This window comes from Crocodylus porosus, unplaced genomic scaffold, assembly GCF_001723895.1.
Source record: "Crocodylus porosus isolate Cpor-Errol unplaced genomic scaffold, CroPor_comp1, whole genome shotgun sequence".
Taxonomy (NCBI): domain Eukaryota; kingdom Metazoa; phylum Chordata; order Crocodylia; family Crocodylidae; genus Crocodylus; species Crocodylus porosus.
This window is the reverse complement of record NW_017728886.1, coordinates 16377103-16399878: the sequence shown is the minus strand read 5'-3', so window position 1 is coordinate 16399878 and position 22776 is coordinate 16377103. Positions and strand designations below refer to the sequence as shown.

The 22776-nt window shown below is 40.6% G+C and overlaps 1 protein-coding gene across 1 annotated transcript in view; it reads left to right on the top strand.

The window, feature by feature from the left end:
• Positions 1-22776, top strand: part of PTPRN2 (protein tyrosine phosphatase, receptor type N2) — an 870593-nt gene that overhangs the window by 332000 nt on the left and 515817 nt on the right. Inside the window, exon 11 of the mRNA XM_019528486.1 lies at positions 19644-19723. Coding sequence (XP_019384031.1) covers positions 19644-19723 — 80 coding nt within the window. The remainder of the gene's footprint in view (positions 1-19643; positions 19724-22776) is intronic.

Genomic DNA, 22776 nt, shown 5'->3' with positions numbered 1-22776 from the left:
TCTGCACTTTCAGCACCCTTGTGCTCCAGCCAGCCCCTCTGCAACCAGATGCTTACACCCAGAGCCAGAGGCTGACCTCCCTGTACTCAGGCCTGCTCTACCCTGGCTCTCAAATTGCTTCTATCCCAGGTGCACATGTACACACTGCACACATGTAGATTTTGTGCCAGGGAGTAGTTTAGTTTGGCTCAAACTGCTCCAGAGTTTCTTTTGTATTAATGCATGTGTAGATGGACCCAAAAGGTTTTTAAATTATATCAATTCTATGCCTTTATTTGAATAATATTTTAGGGAAACTAGAATGAAATAATTTCCCTAAACTCAAGTCAGTGACAAATAAGTATATTTTGTTAAATTAATTAGATGTTTTGGCTCAAGTTCAACTCCTTAAAGTCCTGTTGAATTTAGAGAGACTTAGATTTTTCAGCAAGTTGGTCAGGCATGACATGCCCTTGGTGAATCCATACCTTTGTAACAGAAACCTTTAAAAAGTCTACATTAAGCAAACAAATTAAGTGGTATGGACTTCTTCCTTTGTGCACTGCTGCATAGTAATTATAAGAGAAATGTATGAATCTGAAAGAGCTGGTTAGCTTTTGAGTAACCTTCGAGGGAGAAGCTTCAGGAAGGACTTGACTTAAAGTTTATCCCTAATCTACCTTTGATATTTCTAAAAGCAAGACCCAGACCTCTCAGGAAATATGACTTTTATTTATTTTATGCCATCAAGAGATTTTTTTCATCAGAAAATTCTCAGCAGCTAAAAGTACTCCATATTTTTCTCAGGAACACAGCTAGCATTTTTAATGGAATAAAGTACATAAATTGATGGGAAATACATCTTGCAATTTTGAAGTCAGTTATAGGAGTTAGGGATATGGTAGAAGAGGAGAGGAAGGTGACATCTTTGGTAAATAAAAAACTGACATGGAAACACAAAATGTGTATGTTCTGAAAACGGGGTAGGTTGTAACTGTGTTGGTCTAAGGACATAGGCGAACAAGGTTCTTTGCGTGAATCTGATATTTTTTATTAGACGAACTTAAATAGTTGGAAAACAATTATTATTGTTTTGAACAATTATTAATTGTGTTCTGAAAAGGCCCAAGTTAGGCATACCAGGCAGTGGTAGGCAAGGGAGAGATATGGACCCTATTCATATCTACCCACCTCCAAATCCGCAGCTGCAAGAACCAGGTATCCATTTAGAGCTGTGTTAACTGTGGCCACTTTCAACATGAGATAGGATTGAGGCTCAAAATGTGCCTCTGGAACTGTACATAGATATCCCAACCATTCTGTTATTGCACCCCAACATAACAGATGGCCATTTCCTGTGTTACAGATTCTGAAAGTATTACAAGTGCTCAGGAGTAGATGCAATCAATTTTACAAATGAAAAACTCGGGGTTAATTTCAAAATACCTGCACAATTAGTAATTAATAAAAAAAGATTTCAGGAACAAGTTTAGTTTTAAAATGATCCTGAACTTGGAACTGGTTTTGGTCTTTTTTTCATTTTTTGCAATATAGTAATTTAGAAAAAATCTTTCCATGAGGACAATCATAGTCTTGTGGTTAGTTTTGCCTACAGTTACCTATAGTACATGTCTGTATTTTAGCTTCTCCTACTGCTTGGGAGTTTGGCTGAGTGAATTGTTGCTTTTGTAGCTGATTCCCATGTTATTTCTTGATTAGTTGATGCATGGTGGTAATCAGCTTATCTTATCTCCTCTCTCTCACAAACCTGCCAACTTTAACCGATGGCCTGGGATTCTCAGTATAGCCTCAGGCTCGGCTCCTAGAGTGTGCAGTCCACTGCTATACTTCGTTTATTGTCAAGTTTGCACTGACATAAACTTTGCTCACCCTGTGAAGCAGATGAGTATGGAAATATTTGGGGAATACATAATTAGAAATGTTTCAACACTGGAGAAAAGATCCAGCATGTTAGCTGTCACTTTCAGATCCAGCCTGAATTTTTATGGAAGTACTAGTTATGCTTAATATGTTTTGTTAATGGTTATGTAGCTGTCAAATAAATTCCATTATTTCTTATTACATCATTAGAGACCATTAAAAGGATATTAGCATACTGTTGTAATTATGCAAGCAGACGTAAAATGACTATAGTTATGATTTTATAATCTAATTATAGATGTCCATGGCCTCTGGTGATTGATTGTTGGACTAGTATCATATGGATTGCAGTCAGATGGGTTGCAATACCAGGAGGCATGGCATTTTGAAAAAATGAATGGATTCCACCACTATGTGAACTCTAGTAGTGACCTTTCTTCTGTATTTACAGTTCTTCTGCCACCACAGGCTTAACTTACAGAAAATAATCTTTTTATCAAAGAAAATCCAAATATAATAAAAGGCTGTAAAATCTAGTAGGTCACCTGTAAGTGTAATAGGAAATATATTGTAATTCTGTGGCCTGGGCTACTTGGTTATCACAGACAGTTTTCCTGGATTCTTCTGACACAGCCAGTGTGATTTAACTCTGTATTTGTATTTAGTGTTCTCATATTTGGGACATTTACCTAAAAGGTTGCTGAAGAGATTTGCTGGACTTACTTTTCATTGTATACCTTTCAGTACAAAGAAAATCAAAGGCAATGGCCCTGTCCATGCCTATCAGACAATATTCTTGACCAGTGATACTTTCCTACAGCCCATAGGCTGGATTCAGCTCATTGAGCCATGTCATCCAGGCTGTGGGACCCTCTGCAGGTATGGAAATTTGGTGGTGGGAGAGAAGTGGAGTGGTGGCTCCCACAGCTGTAGCAATTAACATTGCCATTGTTTCCCTTCTGCTAAATATCCAGATGCATGGGGAGCCCTGCAGGCCAAATGATATTGCCCCATGTGCTGGATCACCTTGGCATCCAGGTTCATGCCACAGCTGGATCTGGCACATGGGCTTGGGTACATGCATGTGCTTGTGCTGCATCTAGATCTGATGTTTAGGATCAGGCTGACTTACAGGCTTGTACCTGCAGAATGACCCTGTGTGACAACCACACACTGGGTCAGGCCTGCAGACCGACCCCACACACAAGATCTGGCCCATAGATCAGCCACCACTCATCCAGCTCGTGAGTTTGGATAGGTTGAGAACCACTGTTCTAGACTGAGCTCCCTAGCATTTTCATAGTGTGAAAGATCAAGACTGAAGTTTGAGTTGTGAATATCACAAGATGGTGATTGAACAAGTTCCCTGTAGCAGCTACTGAAATTGCTTACTTGAAGAAGCATTATTAGTAAATTTTAGCCATCTTGAAATTCTGTAGAAAAAAGTGTTAATTAAAAAATCTCTTTTTCTTGTCACTTTATTTCCTTTTCCCCCTTGAACCTATGCTAATGATTCTTTGACGTCTGTATCTCTTCTCCTTCATTCCTATTCTAGTACTTCACCAGTCTCTCCCGCTGTGCATCCTTCCATGTTTTTATGTCATTTTTGTCTCCTACTGTGCCCTGTCATACTCTAGAGGAAGCATACTTCCTGGAGAGATTGTAGTTTTTGCTTCTGAAAATTTGTCTTCTCTTAGACTACTACCAGCAAGCATAGGCGGGTTTGGGATTCTAAAATGGAGGGTGGGGACGTAGCAACTGGTACTGCAGGGGTGGATGCATACCCCCCTCTCCCACTCCCAGGCTTCCCCCATCCCTGGGGTGGAAAGATCATACTGTGGGAAAAGCAACTGAGGACTTTTTAAAGTCCCTAAATCAGGTAAGAATGCCCTCCACTCTCAGTACCCACTTCCTTCCCCTGGGCTTGGCCAGAGACAGCAGCAGAGGTGGGTGGGTTCCCCCTCCCTGAGCCTACTTCCAGGCTGGTAGGGAAAACCCAGGGGGTTTAGGCAGGGCAGGAAACCCAGCCATTGCTGCTGCCTCTGTTCCCTGCTGAGCCTAGTGCTTCACACAGCTTGGCTGGAGCGTGGCAGATGCAGCTCTAGAGCCCTGTCCCTAACCAGCCCTTGGGCCAGCTATAGTGATGAGGAGAGGGGGTGGAATGAAGAGGGTGTGTAGCTGAGCACAGAGGAGAAGGTGGGGAGGGCTGAAAGGTGGGGATTCTTATCTGCTTTGGAGACTCAAAAAACCCTGAGCTGCTGTTCCTTCAGCGTGGTCTGAAACAAAGCAGTGCAGCTACACCATTGGATCCTCCCCTTTGTTTTGTTTTGTGATGTGAGGACTGGGAATAGAACTCAAACTTCCAAATTCATGGCAGCTATGACAATGAGTGGGTATCTGCATATATGTGTTCTTTCTTTGCAAACAATACTGTGGCATGCATCAACCAATGCATCTCGAGCAAAACTAAGGAATTTATTCTCCCTCTGTACGTGGCATTGGTGATGTTGCAGCTGGAGTACTGCATCCAGTTTTGGGCTCCACAATTCAAAAAGGATGTGGAGAAGGCTGAATTTGGGCTGGTCTTAGTTTATTTCAGCAATTGATCTATAAGAAGACCTTACAGAGCATGTGAACTGTGACTTCTTAAAGGTTTAAAAGGATTTTCACAAGGACAGTGAAAGGCACATCCTGCCAAATCTCAAGTCCCTGTCACAACGCATAAGAATGGGTTAACATTTTGAAGAAAAGATTTCAGATTTTTTTTTTTAGTATGGGTCAATCAATGTATTTTTCCTAACCTCAGTTTTGGAAACAGTTGGAATGTTTTATTGCTGAAGTAAGCAAGTGAGCCCAAGGCATGGAAAAATGCTAGCACAAATAGTGAAAGTTTGGTAAAGCTAGATGCATCTAAGGAAAAAATCCTATAATAGAAAGGTGACCATAATCATAGAAACACAGAGAAGTCAGCCTATAAGTATATAAGGGGTGTGCACCAGCAACTGGGAGAACATCTTTCACCCCGTGGTATGAACGATGCGTGCCCCTGGAGGCTTGGGGGGCACGGTGGGTCAGGAGTGCGGCACTGCCACTGGCAGCATTGATGACTGCCAGCAGGGATCGCAAACTGCCCACAGACACTGCCGGTGGTGTTGGCGGGGGGTGGTGAGCGGCGACCACCCACACTGACACTGTTGGTGGCACCTTTTTGTAGGGGGTGAACTGCCATGCTCAGGGGTTGCACGTGCACCCGTGTGCACCTCCTATACATCACCCCTGCCCCATGGGAAGACAAGGTCCACCAGTCATAAACTCTTGGAAGACTGTTTTAGGCTGGAAGTAAGGAAAAACTTCTTTAATGTCCGAGTCCCCAGGGCCTGGAATAGACTCCTCCCAGAGGTGGTGCAAGCAGCTGCTCTGGGTTCCTTTAAGAAACACTTGGATGCCTATTTGCTGGGATCATTTGACCCCTGCTGACTGCCTGCCCTTTGGGCATGGGGCTGGACCCGATGGTCTTGTGAGGTCCCTTCCAGCCCCAATGACTATGAAATCTATGAAAGTAGGGCTGGAAGGGACCTCCAGAGACAGTATCATTATCCAAACCATCCTATACAAATCCATTGTCTAACCCTCTTACAAAACTACACAGTTGTGACAAAACCACAAGATCTAACACCCTGAATTGCCACAGGTAAAGGAGGGAGATGATGATTTGTGCTATCTTTCCTGTCTTTAGTAAATATGTATGTTTATGTTGGCCATTGTATCCTAATCATGCTATAGAGATTTTGTTCATTGTTTGTCTAACACCTGAAAACTTTACCAACACCTGAAAATCTCAATTAGCTATTTAATCATATTCACTCATCCAGAACTTAAACACCGAGACAGTAGTTTTGTGTTATGCTGATAGAGTCTGTCTTAGTACCTAGATATACAGATCTTAGAAAAGTACTGGTAGCTTGACAGGTAGAATGGTGTGAAACTGGTTTGTTTAACCCAGTGTGCAGATTTGGAGGGCAGTAGTAAGGACTGTCATCTCCTGGTTTATAGATGTGTTTTATGTAAGTCTTGAACAGATTAACTGTTTATAAAGCCCAATAAACTTAGAATCAGGCACTGACAGGCATGGCCTTCCTTATGAATAGTGATGGTCCTTGCCTTAACAAACTAAAAATAATGCTGTGAAAATGCTTAAGCTTTAACCTTGCAAAGGTCCTAACAGATGGATCATGTCTCCTCATTGATTAATCATATTCACTTGTGCAGTGTCAGGTAGTTGCCCTTCTGATTTTGCATATTTGTGTCAATGTTTTCACTCACTGAGAATGAATTCAAATTATTACACCTGGTACAAGGCACTAGAGAATTAGGCCCTAAATCAGTAAGCACTATCACTTAATATACTTTTATTAGTTAAAATACAAATTTTCCTGCTTATAAGTATACCAGCTAGGCTGCTGAAAGGTATCAAGATGAAGAATGCACATAAAAATACACTTTAAACACAATGTATTTTTCACAGTTACTTAACTTTGCTATTATTTGACTTAATCTCTGGGGAATAAAACAATAATCTCTGTACAGCAAGCAGTGTTTTGAGTGAATTTTTAGCCTTCTAGTGTTCAAACTCTATAGTTTAATGTTCAGAGAGTAAATTACAACTCATGCATGTTTTATTCTTCAAAAAATATCATTAGGAACCTAGTTTTCATGGCAGCTAAAGCTGACAAATTTCACAGATTCAGTGTGTTGAAAATGTCAAGTTCTGTGGCTTGTGACAGATTAATAGAAAAATTATTTAAAAACTCTGCAAATTATTCATAGACCTTGATTGTTCATCAGATTGCATTTTGCAAAGAATAAAAATTAGCTAAACTGAGTAGAACATCAATCTATAAATTGGGTGTTGTTAATATTTTAAATAATTGAAATAGTAGGTTTAGTGAAAAATCTTCACCTGAAACCAAATGAATTGTAAAATCTTTGAAATCTTAATTCTTCTTTTTCTTCCTCCTCTTCTTTTTTTCTCTTCTACTTCCTTTTCTTTTTCCTACTCTGGAATCAAGCTTCAGTAAATTTAATAAAGTATGTTTATATAAATAGCTTGATTCATAGGTCTTCTGAATGTCGTTGGCTTTAAGAAAAAGTATCCCTTTTGGGCCAATGTGTGATTTTTCTGTAAAATGTTCTGAAATTATTCTGTTGATGATGCTGTATCAGCCATAACCAGTGAAACTAAGTACAGCAATGTCACTTCAGGGAGAGCCACTTCAATGGCATTAGTTTCATGATCCCAGAGGCAAGGAGGGCAGTGCAGGGTGCCCAAATAGCAATCTGATTTGTGTAGATCATCTGATAACCGCCAGAGGTTATACCTTAAAATACTGGCTGTGTGTAGATAGGTTGCAGAGATCTGTCTGAGCCACAAAAGAGGTAAAATCTGACCTAAGTTTTTGTTCTGAATGGTTGGTCTAGCAGGGTTTGAATGCTTTGAAGCTGTTAAGTTTAATTGTTGTGTCCAATGTGCCTGTCAAATACTAATACCAGTTGTGTAATATAAAGTTTTCTAATGAAAATGTAACCACAGTAGCCAACTACCAACTAAGTGATCATTCTGGGGCCTAAGCCAGCTGCTAATTTATCTAATTAGTTAACACCAGCAGGCAGTTTAGGTAGTAAAAGAAATCGCACCTTCCTGTCAGGTTCTGGCCAATGTTAGATGCAAGATTTAAGCAACTATTGAGCTGATGAACTACAACAATTACTGTCTATCTATGTGTCATACATCTGTTGGTTTTATGTTGTTTAATGGCAGAAGGTTGAAAATAAGGAGCTGACTCATCCACAGCAGGTATAAAATATATAAATACAGGTATACTGAGCAGGAGTAAACAGATTGACTTATTTGGCACTAGTGCAATTGCCATTGGTATATATTTTTCTGTTTCTGTATCTGTTATTCAAGAAGGATAATGTAAAATTGGAAAGGGTTCAGAGAAGTGGCAGGACTGGAAAGTAGGCTGGTGTTCTGACTACTGCTGCTTCAGGGAGTTTACAAATGCCCTGCCTAGTGGTCATGCTGCCTCCGAACTAGAAGCAGCATAGTTGTGTTTACATGATGGGTCATAGGCTAATTAGTAATGCTGAGTGACAGTGCCAGTTAGCCCACCGTGTGTTCATTAGCCTGCTCACAGTTCAATTTGGACAAGACAATGCTGCTTACAATTTAGGAAGGAAAGTGTATTTGAGGACACCGCTGTCAGGGAATGAGTTTTCTGTTTATCCATAGTCTAAATGGCCTAGGGGTTGACACCCTTTTAAAGACTTGTAGTGGCATAGGCTAGATTGTTTATCTGATTATCTGGATTTATGTTTATGGTAAAACATAACATGAGAAAGTGAGCCATGTAAATGTCTTTTGGGTCAGATTCCCCACTAAAACCTGACTCTGTACCATTTTGATGATATAAAGCATGAATGGAACTTGGTTTTACTGGCCAATTGAAATGGGTTTAGAGCTGATTTAATTCACAGCAGCAGTGGATGCCCATCAACAACACATCTCTGGCTCTGCGTTGCTGCATCAATCACATATCCCATATTATGAAAATGCCACTATTAGATATTTGTTTTCTGTAAGTTCATATAACATCTATTTGTATGTTTATATAGTTGCATATAACAAAGTATGTGTTTATAAACATGTAGAATCCTTAATTTTTTCAACTCATTGATGAGCTGTGGAGGATAGTAGAAGGTTTCAATGCCATAGTAAAAAAAATGGATATAAGCATCACATTCCTAAACATAGCAGAGACAGAAATGTATACACACTGCAAGTCATTAGTTCAAGCCCACTAAACATTCCCTAAGACAATTATCTTCTCTGCTATAAAATTTACTTTCCACAGTTCTCTAGAGCGTTGCTAATTGCTTTTCTTAACCCCAAAAGATTAAAGATTTTTTAAAAGGAATGTATAGACATGTACTGCCTCTAATTTCAAAGAGAAGTTTTATTAAGACAAGCAGGTATTATGAAACAAGATCATTAGAGGAATGTTTAATACAGGAAATATGCGGTCCCAATCCCCTAATGTCCCCCAATCTCAGGAAAATTGATTCAACCTTCTCTCAGTGTTATGCAGCCTCAAACACTTCCCTGTTTGGCAGCAGCTCCATGTCTCCTCATTGAGAATAAATATGACACTGTTGGCACTTGCTTCTCAAATCCTTTTCCACTAGGGGGTATGATAGACTGTAACTATTTCACAGTAAACCTCCTGTATGATATTGTAGCACTAAAGCGTACAAACATGAGTGAGAAGAACAGGCAAGAGAAGTTCAATTAATAATTTATAAGGATTTAACTCATGTCATTCATAAATATAATAGTAAGGCTTGAAAGTGATGTGGAGATTGCCATATTGATCCTGCTGTAGTTTTGTTTTTTTCAGACTGCTCATGTGCTGAAAGGTAAAATACAACAAAAAGACTGGTCAATGAAACAGTTAATGAAAAGAAATAATTATAATTTCATTTCACACAAAGTGTATTGTTTGTTCCAGTGCATGCTGGAATCATGTACCTTCCAAGCTTCATATGAGTAATACATAAACCCTTCTGGGGGGAGCATCATTAAATCAGCAAACAACCTTCAAGTTATTTTAGTGAAAACACTGCAATTACTTCATTGCTAGTAAACAGACTACAAGACAATAGCACGTAAGGGTGACAATTTGCAATATGCTTCAAATTTCTGTGTTTAAAAAACCCCCCAAACCCTCACCTAATATGGCTGAAGGCAACGTTATTGAAATTAAAAAAGCAGAGGTTCTGACAGCGAACAGAGGGGTAATTAGTCTGTAAATTTCAAGTAATATATTTAGCAGATCATTGAAACAGACATTACATTTTGCATAGGGACCATTCCCTGCTTATTACACTTGAAACCAGAATTACCTACCTTTACTGAAAAACAGTTTACCAAAAGTGTTAGCAAAAAGTGCTGTATGTGATTACAATAATTTAGGCTGGCTACATTTTCAGAGCTATATTCTGCTCTTATTTCTACTGATATAAATTCCCTAAAGTCAGAAGAGGTTACTCGAGACATATAGTGAGAGGACAATACAATTAAAAAAGGTTTTTTTTAAATCTTAGATATAGTGTTGAATGCCTAGATACAATGTGCTGCTACCTGACATTTTTAATGTCTCTCTTGTAAGAGAAAAAATGCTACACTACATGTTCTCGATTTAGTTTATATTTGAAGCAGAGTACTGCTGCTTATGTTTATGATCTGTTTCATCTGCACAGCTCACTGAAGGTTTGTGTGATGTAATCTGCTCCAAAGGAGGGATGCCTTTACTAACTGGCGGCATCATCAGGGATTTGTGAGATCAGTTTGTTTGCAATCCATCAGGTCATAAACAATAATGTGCACTCCAGTGAGCCTCAGTACTTAAAGCGATGTAAAGACACTTGCCATTAATACTAGCTAAGCTTCAGAGTGCTTGGCAGCATCAGGAAAAAGGAGCTTACCCTATCTTGATTTCTGCTAACTCATTTAAAGTTCTTTTCCAGGAAGTGTTATGGGTACGTTATGTCTTACAACCTTTTCTCAGCCTGCACCTCCCATTAAAGTTCTCTAAAAAATATGTATCAATCAAATTATTATTATTATTTTGGTCTAATGTAATCCTCCTACACATAACGAACAATGCTGAATTCCCCAGGGGGCAGCCATTCTTATTGAAATGTTTATTTATTGAGTGCTTTTTGCCAGAAAGCTCCCATGAGGAAAATCTCCATTTTATGAGCTTCTGATGCAGTCTGTTCCCAAAACATCTAGCATAAAATACAATTTTGGCCATTAAAAATGTTGCATTTTTTTTAAAGATAACCAAAAGAATACTGACGTGCAAAATTTATGTGATAGGGACAGAACGTTCCTATTATCCTACTACTATAAATATTCCAAGACCAGTTTTGTGTGGGTTTTCTTCCTTTAATACATCTTCTTGACAGTATATTCAAGCATTAAAAACTACATTAAAATAACAATATTCTGTGTTAAACACTTTAGATTTCTCTCTCTCGTAAGAGAGGAATTCACCAATATTTTTACAGTCCCCTGGCAAGATTTTTCCCACCTCATCTTTTATATCTTCTTTGTCCCCCTGCGCTTTCAGAAGGGCTCCATGGTGCATTGACAATGCCTGTGGCAGAGAGAGAGCCGTATCTTTCCAACTCTGAATTGTATCATGTTCTTGAGTCAGCCAGGTGGAGTCACTAGAGAATAATCATAGGAAAGTAGAGATGGAAAGGAGCTTACAAGGTCATATAGTCCTGGCCCCTGCTCAAATCAGGATCATCCCTGACTAAACATTCCCAGCCAAGTGTCTATCTAGCCTGCCCTTGAAAACTTCCAAGGGTGGAGGTTTAATAATGTCTCTAGTTGCCTGTTCCAGTGGTTGACCACCATTATAGTCAGGAAGTCCTCTTAATCTCCAAACTGAATTTCCCCTGCTGAAGCTTGAGGCCATTTGGTCCTAGTCCTGTCCCCAGCAGTCACAGAGAAAAGTCTATTTCTATCCTATTATAACTGTACTTCAGGTATTTGAAGACTGTTATCACCTTCTCTTCTCCAGATTAAATAATTCTTGTTCTTTCAGCCTTTCTTCATACGTTTTGCTTCCCAGGCTTATAATTTTTTTTGTTGCGTTGGACCCTTTCCAAACAGTGCAAATCCTTCTTGAAGTGACAAGCCCAAAACTGGATACAATACTCCAGTTGAAGCCTCAGATTGCTGGATAGAGGAAAAGAAACCCTCCCTTGATTTCCAAGTGACACTCCTGTTAATACAATCCAGTATGCTCTTGGATTTTTCTGCAATGAGCACACTGTTGGCTCATATTCATAATGTGGCATTTAACAAGGTTCATGACTTACGGGCTGGAGCCCAGCTGCAAGGGGTTAGAGGGTAATAGCTTGCCTGGTTAGGAGTGCTGGGCCAGCTGACAGGTATGATTGGCTGGCCCTGGAGAAAGTTAGAAGCTTCCAGAGAGATGCTGCTGGAGGGGAGGGAGGCTGAGAGGAAAGGCAACACTGAAAGACAGCAGTGAAGCCCTTGCCTGGGATAGGAGAGGCAGTGGGGGAGAGAGGTTGTTGATGTTGTGCCAAACCTGCAGCCCCAGAAACTGGCACAAGCAGCAAGGAGAGTTCCCACTTTTATATAGAAAATCATAGGGGTTAGGGTCACAAGCCAATGGGCCAAAGGCAGGGAGCAGGTAAAAGTAAAGAAACATCAACACTGGTAACAAACTCAGCACCTTAATTTTACCCCCATACCTCTGGAAGTGTCCCCAAACAAGCCCTTGGTCCCTACAGCACTTCAATAGCAGCCTGCAGCTGCCCCGAAGTCAGAGTCCAGCTCCTTCAATCTGAAGTCCTGCTGATGGAGCCAGTGAGATTTCCAGCTCCATTGTGTGTGCTCTTCTGTCTAGGGCTGCCCAGGTTCCACATGCACGATGCTCTCTCTTCCCCTTATTCCAGCCCCAAGCTTCCTTTTCATTTTTCCCTTGCCACCCCTCCGCTGCCCCTCCACTATTTATTATAGTGATTGAGGCGCTGTTACGCTTCCAGATTGCTTTAAAATTGTAAATGTGTCAATAAAATACTGTGTTCAGTTGATACCTCTCTCTCTCTCTTTCTCTCTCTCTCTCTCTGTGTGTGTGTGTGTGTGTGTGTGTATATGTTGGCATTTCATTTTTTCATTTCATTTTATTTGCAGATTTGGGATTTTTTATCAGAGAACTTACAAAATTTATCAGGGAATCTACAGTTTTTAAACAGAGAAAATCAGGATCCCTGCTGATCAGGGAGAGGATATACTTTTTCCCACTTGGAATAATAATCAGCTGCTACTAAAACATACTTGTTTTTGTGTGATGTAATGAGCAGGGGACCCAGAATATCCGTTGCTATCCTTTCCAGGGGTTGTCCAGTCTGCATGGAGGCCATGGGCACCTGGGATTACTCATCAGTCCTTTTGGGCATCACACATTTTGCATGTCCTGCACCAGTCCATAACAGATTTTTTCCAACCTAACTAGAAATACTCAGACTGGATCTTATGAGAGACCTTTTCCATGCCCAAATGTGTCTCACTATTAACATCACATAGAACTTGCAGAATTTTTGGTATTTCTTTCTCTGCTACCACTGTTTGAATAAGCTCAGGTCTTTTGGCAGCTTCTGGAAGTTTTTGCACTAGTACTCCTTGCCTAATACTTAGCTAAGGTCACACTGCCTGGTACCTCTTTAAGCGCGGACGATGCTGTCTTTCTTCAGGGAACTCATTATCAATTTTATTTTTCCTTATTATTTTTTTAATGTTAGCATCTTCCCATCATTTTGTACAAAAATCTGCCAAACTTCTGGCTTCTGTATTTGGGGTTGGTTCACCCCTGGCTGTCTCAGCTGCTGACAGTAGCTGTATCCCCACTGCTTCAGCTTCAGGTTCAACTTTTGCTATGTGAGGCCTACAGGACCAGTCATCAGCATTCTGGTGTTGTTTCCCAGGGCAATGCACTATTTGGTAGTCAAACTCAGGCAACTCTTCTAACCATCTAGCCAGTTGTCCTTTGGGTTGCTGGAAATTCTGTAGCCATGGAGAAATCTGTGGTCTGTTCTTAATGTGAATCATCTCCCCAGGAGAAAGTATCAAAAATGGTTGGTAAAGGTCACCACAGCAAGCAGTTCATTTCTTGTAGTTACGTATTGGAGCTCACCTTTGTTTAAAGCTCAGCTTGCATAGGCTAGTATCTTCTCATGGCCTCCAACTTACGACAACAGAGCTCGTATATCAATATCACTTGCATTAGTGTCCAACCAGAAGGGTAACTGAGGGTCAGGATACATTAAGACAGGGGATGACATCAACTACAGCTTTAGCTCTATAAATGGGGTGACTGTACATCTCAGTTTGGCCAGGACACTCCCAGATTCATAGACTGGTCCAAGATGGTTGGACCAGAATCCAGCGGGGAGGCAGAATAGCATGATGCACCAGGCAGGCAGCTGGGTAGGTGCCGCTGCTGCTGTACAGGAGAAAGGCAGGTGGACTAGCAGGTGCCACCATGCCTCAATGTGGCATGTCCCTGCTCCTGCATAGCAGCAGCAATGCCTGCCATGCTGCTCCATCTCTCTGCTGGACTGCGGCCTAGAACTTTTGACCAACTGGCTGGGACCAGCCTTCAGAATCAGGAGTGACCCAGGCAAACTGGGCATTTGGTCCCCCTATCTATAAAGGCATCTTGACATTTCTTGGTCCAGATGAGCTTACCCTTATCGGAGAGCTTATGTAAGAGGCTTGCAGTGGTAGCAAAATCTACCACAAATCTTCTATAATAGGAGGCTAAATTCAAGAACCTGCATAGTTCTGTTACATTTCAAGGTACTAGCCAGGTCTTAACAGCCTCCACTTTCTCTGGATCTGGGCATACCCCCTCCATGGAGATCATGTGTTGAAAAAAATTCATTTCCCTACAGAAAAGCTGACATTTGGCAGATTTAATTTTCTAGGTTGGTTTCCTTCAGCCTCCTTTCAGTTTCTGTAAGTGCTCCTGAAATGTTTGGCCTACCACAATGATATCATCCAGGTACACCAGGTAGGATGTCCCTTGAAAATCTGCTAATATGATATCCAGCAGTCTCTGAAATGTACTAGGAACATTATATAAAACAAAAGGCATAACATTAAACTAAAAAAGTCCCTTCTTAGTATAAAAAGTTGTCTTAGCTCTCTCCTCTGTGTGCACTTCCACTTGCCAGTACTTTCTAGCTGGATCAAGGGTGGATAACCATTGAGCTTTGGCCAGAAGGTGTCTAGTGTGTCATCAATTAAAGGTGAGGGATAGGCATCCTTAAGAGTAACATCGCTCAGTCTATGATAATCCTGGTAGTGCTCAGGGGAACAGGGACTCCCCCAACGCCTGCTGGTCCCCCCTGACTAGTTTGTAACAGGCCACTAGATCCCCCTCAGCCTTCTCTTGTGGAGGCTGAACAGGTTCAGGTCCCTTAGCCTCTTCACATAACAATGTTTTGTTTAGTTTGATGTAGGAAAGGGGGAAGGCCGGATCCCTGGCCTGGCTAAAGGAGTAACAACCCACTACAGGCATATTCCTTGTCACCACAGAACGTAAGTCTCCCTCCTTGATGAAATCCTTATGCCATCCTAGATTTGGACCCAGGGGTGCAGATGTTTGTTAATTGCAGTGTAATTCATTATATAGGCCCTAGATTACCTCTGATGTTGATGCTACATGTGTAGGATTTAAGAATCCATGTTGGGAACAGCCTAGGTCAAAATAATGGAGGAAGATTATTTTAATCAGAAATACAAAAGTGCTGCAAGGCCCTTTGACCCTTCCCAATCCTGGCCCTAGTTTTGACACCAACTTGTTCTGTGATCCTGATCAGCTGCTGAAACTCTTTGGCTATATTAACATGGCAAAATACAGGACCATGCAGAGAAGTCTGTGCTAGCTTTAAATGACTAATGTGTGTAGCAGAAAAAGTATAGCACAACACTGCCCATGGTACTAAGTTCTGTTGAGAAATAAGGTACCCAGGCAGAATCCTGTGGTAATGCAGCTATACTGCTTCCTGTATTTAGGCTATTAATTCAGAAGTAGCTTGGGCAGTAGTAGTTATGGCACTCAACTCTACTGTATAGACACCCATTATGACTCAGCTGTGGAGATTCTCTCATGTGAGCATGAGTATTAACTCCATGTCTTTGCCTACCACTGTTGACTGCCCAGTACAGCTTGAAGACAGGTGTAAAGGTGACCTTTGCACTACCCTGGTGCTGTCTTTGTGTTAGAGTGGTCCCCCGGGGCATGCCCACACCAGATTAGTACCGTGCCAGTGAGGTGACTGAATTGGCTATTAGATAAAAGCTCCAAAAAGCCCCATTCAAGTGCCTGATCTATGCAGATCCTGTGGAGCTGGGTTGAAGCAACACAGTAAAGCGCAGTTTTTGTGGTGGGGGGTTTAACATCTGCAAGCAACCAGTATTAGTATACACAACCACTACTACACTAAGACAGGTATGTTACTTCCATTTTATGAGGTAGCAGATAGGGAACAGGTGTGGGACTGCAGTAGTGTGCATGTACACCCAGTGTTATTTAGAGCATGAGCATTTATGAACAGAAGACCTGACGTCTTGCCTCTTAGACCATCATCAGGGGATAAGAAATAGCAGAGGAGCAGCTATAGTATGCTATCAGAGGATATTCTTGCCTTGGGTCATCTTCTGCTGGGTGCCTGTCTCAGCTTTAAGGCTCAAATTTGTTGGTGGCTTGAACACTTGCAAAGCAATTTGAGAATCTTAGATGAAAAACCTTATAAAAGTTAAGTATTGTAGTTTAAATTGCTATTAAATGCTGCTTATACAAGATTTACAGGCATTTAACACTTATTAATCCAAGAGAAATTAATTTTAATAAATCGACACCTGGATTGCCATTTTGGCAATAAAGCTTTCTAGTATTTGAAGAAAAAGGATTGACTAATGACATTTGGGTTAATTCAGAATAAAACACATTAGATACATTTGAAGCAAGGCGATAGCAGCCAACTTTGGCACTGTGCCAACAGGCATCCCACCTCGGCTATGTTAAAGCAGCTGTGCAGCTATTGCAATCCTAATAAACATTGTATTGTTTCAGTATGTAACAGCATGATCTATAGCTCATGCAATGCCAGTAACTGAAATATCCTAGCCCAGATTCTGACGTGATGCTTCTGGTTTTCTGCTGCAGCTTTGAAAACTATGTATAAAATTCCAAGATACATTTTCCAACACCATAACTGTATAACTAATTTTATGAGTAATTTTTAAAAGGTTTTCTGGATTTCTCTGAAGTGCTCACATACTGAAGTGATGAATCCTATAAAGTGCTGGTCAGATGGGAAGGCAGCATCCCCTCAGTCTATCCTATGTAGTGTGGGAAGTAGCCTTTTTTCCTTGATATATTTAATAACCTTTACAGCAACAGGACATTGGCTGCTGTGGTCCGATCTGCATTACCTGTGGCGGGCTAGGGTGTTATGTTTTGTGTTGTGTCAACTAATTTTGCTAGAAGGTTAGCTTTGTATAGGATGGTTTGGATAGGAATGAACCTGCCTCAGGCCAGGAGTTGGTCTAGATGATCTCTTGAGGTCTCTTTCAGCCCTACTACTCTATGATGCTATACCATGGATAAATAGTGAAGAACAGCATCATCTGCAAGAGTAGGGATGTTGCTCTTGAGTTCTAATTCCAGGTCTCATGCCAATTCTTTCTGTGGTCTTCAAACAGTCTTAAAATCAGTCTGTTTTCTCATCTATCAAAGTTTGACTTTTACATATGTTACCACAGATTACTTAGTTTCAAAATAAAAAAACATGATAGCACATAAATGTTAAATAATATTACTTTAGCCAAGATAAAGACCGTATTTCAAGTTGCATAGCAACTTTTCAAATTTCATTCCTTTATATGCAGCTGCCATAGAAGGTCAAAGCATGTTTATGTATGGTGCTACTTAATATACTTCACCATGAATGCAGGTTTATTTATATTTTGTAGCACAACTATAACTATTTGCAAAGATTATATGACTACTAATCAAGGAGATCAAATAGCATATGTAATATGTGTAAATCTTTACCTCGATGCCAAGTTTCATGCGTATTATGCTGTTCTATATTGAACATGTACTTTAATTTCTAAAGAGTTTTGTTTTCAGGAAAGTTTTAAAAGGGATAATGTGTTTGTTAAGTATAAGGATTTTTCATAATATTTTAGTGATTTTTAATCACTCTTCATGATAATCCTTGTAATTAAAATCTGTTTTCATAAGAATATTATCCTGTCAAGAGATAGTTGGAGTTATGGGGAATGCTTGTTACAGAAATACTGATCTATTTTTTTCTTTAAAAAAGTCCAGAGCCCTTTGTTTTGGCAAATACCATAGACCAGATCCTATTTTTATTTCTGCCTGTCTAAGCCTATATGGTCACACTAAAAAATCTGCATCTCACCTCAGGAGAATGATCCTGCTCTGCCCAGGCAGGGATATAGTTTATGTATTCTCTTTGTGGATAGCCTATATTATTTTCAGAGCTTGTACCTACTGAGCAGGGAGTCAATGGGGGGGCAGCCAATACAAAATGCTGGCAGGGTGGAGGAAAGAATGCACTCCTGTCCCTCTGGCATCTCAGAGCTGCCCATTACATTACATGGCTTCCCTACTGGATGGGACGGAGGACCTATCTACCCTTGGCACGATAGCCTAGGGATTAAAATAGTGGCCCAGGAAATGGAGACTTACAAAGTTGTAGGGCCTGCTCAGCTGTGGGATTTTGAACCCCAAGCAAGTGCCCTAAGCACGAGTCTCTGGTCTAAGCAGGAATGAGGGCACTTAACACGTTTCCTGTTGAAGCTGAACCACTCGACAAAAAGGACTGGAACAAGCATAGGGTCAGCGGAGCATGACTCAGTAGTCCAGCTATTAGGGCCCTTCCTTAGGAGAGTGAGAGCCTTGGGTTATGTGATTAATGTTCCTAATGTATTTTGCATTAAATAGCCAGTGTATGAAATGAGGATGACTCCTTATCTTTTTTTTTTTTTTTTACCTATGTGCTTAAGGTTAAGATGCAGGTGCATTACAAAAATAGACACATTAATGGCCTTCTAAAGATGCAAGATGAGTGGAATAATATTGCGCTTAGGTGGCTTGTATCTAAGGTTAAGTCTGTGTTTCTGCTAAGGAAAGAAGCCTGTTTGCTCTAATCAGCATGTAACCAAGCTTGGAAAATTAAGCTATTTCTATAGACAACATCCTTCTGAGCCAATAAGTAACTTAGCCCTGCCCACTTGTTCCCACTCAGCATGCCACCCCAAATTAGGCAGCACAGATGGCATAGAGCAGCCCTGAGCCCACACATTGAGACAAAAAGCCTGAGAGTGGTGCTAGAATCTGGCTGATTTTGCTATTCCTTATCAAGATAATTAGTAGCTAAATTTACAAGTGGTTTGTGGATTTGTAGATTTTAATGCCAGAAAGACTGTTGCAGTCCTCTAATCTGACCACTTACGTAATACAGGCCATCAAGTTTCACCAACTGATTCCTGCATCAAGTCTGCCACTTCTGGCTGAAAGATATTCAGCCTTATTTTAAAGACTCCAAGTGATAGATAATTCATCCCTTCCTAGGCAAGCTGTTCTAGTGGCTAATTATCCCCACTGTTAAAAAAAAGAAAAAACAAAACACACTATTTTACCAGTCTGAATTGTCTAGCTTCAGCTTCTAGCTACTGAATTGTGTTATGCCTTTGTCCACTGCATTAAGTAGTTTTCTGTTTTATAAAATCTGTTCCCCATAGGGGTACTGACAGATCATAAGTAAAGCATAACTAAATGGTGCTCCTTTGTCCTCTCACTGGAGGGCAGAATATTTAGACATTTTTATTATTTTATTATTTAGACCGTTTTAACAGGCTCTGGACTTTGAGTTCTGTGGATGCTCTGTGTTATATTTGGGTAAATAACTTGCTGGCTTTGGGCAACTTATTTATGTGAACTTTGCAAGTGTGTCTAAAGAAGCAAAAGGAAAAGTGATATTGGTATAGTCTCCATTTTCATTTATTTTTTAAATTAGTTTTTATACCACATTGTGCCATATGTATGTCTTGGTTCTGAGTCTCATTTTAAATTGTTTTCTAGTGTGATGAAAGGAGCGGTGACCTTCAGAGTGCACTCAAATCTCCAAAACATTTCCACTGCAGATGTTACCAAAGCAGCAGGTAAGAATCTTTACTGCCCTCCACAGCCTCCTTCCCTCCCAAAAAACCGAGGCCCACCCACTATTCAGTTCCACTCAGTTCAGAAGACAGCATCAACAACAACAACAAAGGGAAGGCACATTCTCAAAGGGAGATTGACATTTAATGAAGGAGACGGTTGAGGGGTGAATGGCACATATGGGAAATTGAAGTGTAACATCTCTGAGTCGATTAAAACTGTCTGAGACTTCATTGTTTATAAAGGAACTGGATTAAACAGAGATGTAGACATGGCCTAGCATACTGAAAAACCCCTCAGTGGTATGCTTGATAGAGAAAAAATAGAGACTAGAGTATTATAAGATGAGAATTTGACATCTATGACTTAAAAAGAATGACATTTTAAGGAATAAAAGCAGCATTTTTGTAATTAGGCCTTTAATTGTGAATCCAAAAAAGTTACAAATATACTTTTATCTCTGAGTTACTTTGACAGTTCACACAAGCTATAAATCATGGGAGACACTGTACATCTAGAGCTATACAGCTGCAGTGTAAAGGCCCTGAAGTAGGCTTATCATCGGCTTGGATATCAGTTGCATTATGAAATGTAGTTTGTGAATACAAGATATCATTTCTATCAAATAACTGAAATGGTAATTGATTTGTTTACAAATTACCTTATGGATATTTTTTGATTCCTAAGAATAAATTAATCAAATTAATGTTTTAAAGTAGGGATGAACGAGCTCAGTTTGGATAAACAAACAGAAAAAATAATTACTTGTTTAAGCCCAACAACTTTTGTGCTATTACTCAAGAGATAAATTTAATTCTTAATCATGAGATGTCCAACGCTCCTAGTCAGCCTGCTTTTAGGACCTGGTCTAATGATGTCTGAAATCAATAAACATTTAATAAAGCTCTTATTCATGAGCCAGAAGTTCTCAGTATTTTGGAGATACTAGCAATCTACACTACTGTATTTACTTGAATCCAAGGCAAAGTCTTATTTTCCATTTAACATGGGGTGGGAAAGAACACTGTCTTGGATTCAAATACAGTCGGGGCCAGATTGCTGATGTGACTCTGACTCCAGGTGTGACCTTTGTTCATGGTCAGGATTGTAGCCAATTCCCAGCTACCTGTCCCCCCCAACATAGCCTCTCTACCCCACTTTCCCAGCTGTCATCTCCATCTCTGCCACCTGTCCTGCCACCTCCGTCTCCCTGCCTGCCTCCCCTTGCTACTTACCCTGCTCCAGCCTGGACCACATGGCTGTTCTAGTCCCAGCCCAGCTACACAGCAGCTCAGGTTGGGACTAGGCCAGGGATAGGACTGAGGCTGAAGCTGGTGCTGCAGCTGTTGCAACATAGCCTGTCTAAGGTTGGAGAACCATGTGCCCCATGTTCCAAGCTAGAGCCAGTGCTGGAGGCAAGTGGTGGTGTGGAGATAAGCAGAGGGGAAGAGGTGGGGGGGGACAGGCAGCAAGGTGGGGATCAGGCAGGGGACCAGGCACTGGCAGGAGAGGGGGTAAATGGTATGGGGGCTGCGGTGGTGAAGACCAATTTAAGACCATCCAATAATTAGATTCTAGACATGGAAAATTTATAACGAAATTTGATAAATTTTCCATGTCTAGAACCTAATTATTGGGGGGGGTCATCTTAAACTCAGCACCATCATGGATTTGAGTAACTAAGGTAATATTTTGGAATTTTTTGCACTTTATAATTTAAATTAAAAATACTTGAAAATCTCTTGGGACAAACTCTTCAAAAACTTCATTTACCAAAGCAAATATGAGTTGAGGTAATTCATGTTTTCAGGAGAGGCACTTCATTGTTTTGACTTCACAGCTAAATACATTAGTATTTGACTTGATACTATTGTGTCATTTTATATAAGTCTTGGAATTTTAAAACCAGACCCCGTTTACAGCAGAAGATTGGTCTGAGGGCCCTGGCAGACATTAAAATCATGGCATAATAAGAACTAATTCCCAATCCCAACAATTGCACATCCTGCCATGCCACATGGGACCAGTCCCAATCACACCACTATTTTAATGGGAATCCAGTTGGAGTTGGTAAAGTTCCCATTCAGGGTAACCTAGTGGCAACCCAATTGGGGAGTTAAACCCTCCTTCATGTGTAGCAGCCTAGTCAGGCATAGACAAGCCCAGATGGGTGTCTATCAGACTCTGCATCTCCTGGGGAGGCTGTGGGGCAAGGAAAACACTGTGCTGGGTGTGATCCAGCACCTCAGTGTGCCTTGCCCTCCCAGCAGCAGCAGGATAAAGCAATCGCCATGTTGGATTGTGGCTCACCCCACAACATTGACCTGAAACCCAGCTCAGTGGATTGATTGTCTGCCTGTGCCTCACACCTGAAAATTATGCAAAGCTTCACCATGTGGCTGTCAGCCTGCTAACAGAGAGGGGAGCCAATCTGCTGATGAACTTCCAATGCCAGGAGATGCATTCACATATTCAGTTAAAGATGCAATGAAGACCAGCCACAAACATGTTCAGCATATTTTCCACATATCTTGTGGGGCGTGTTTGTGACTGGTTTCTTATTCTGTTGCATCATTAGTTTCCTAAACAGGGAAAATTAATATGGCAGGGTTACTATTTTGGCACAGTTAACAAGTAAATCATGCCATAAATGTAATGTTTGCCAGGGCCCTGACAGGAAAATTCTCTCTAGCATGGCCTTGGAAACAGGAAAATATTTATGAAATCAGGCCCTCGGATACCAGACTGCCATAAAAAGATCAGTTCTTTTATCACTGAATACATCCATCTCCCAATGATGTCTCAGTTGCCACATAATTGAGCCTTACCTGTTTTTTACATTCAGAACATACACTATATAACCAAGGAGCACAAATTCTATCCTTTTTCTCCTTTAAACATATGATATGAACAAACCAAGTGTGTTAGGTTTGCTCAGTCAGGCTACAACTGGTAGACAGCTGCAAGACTTATACTAATCTTCTGATGTGCAAAGGGAAATTTACCAAATCTCCTACAAGTATAGACAAGCAAGGATGAGACTAAAGAGAGGTTT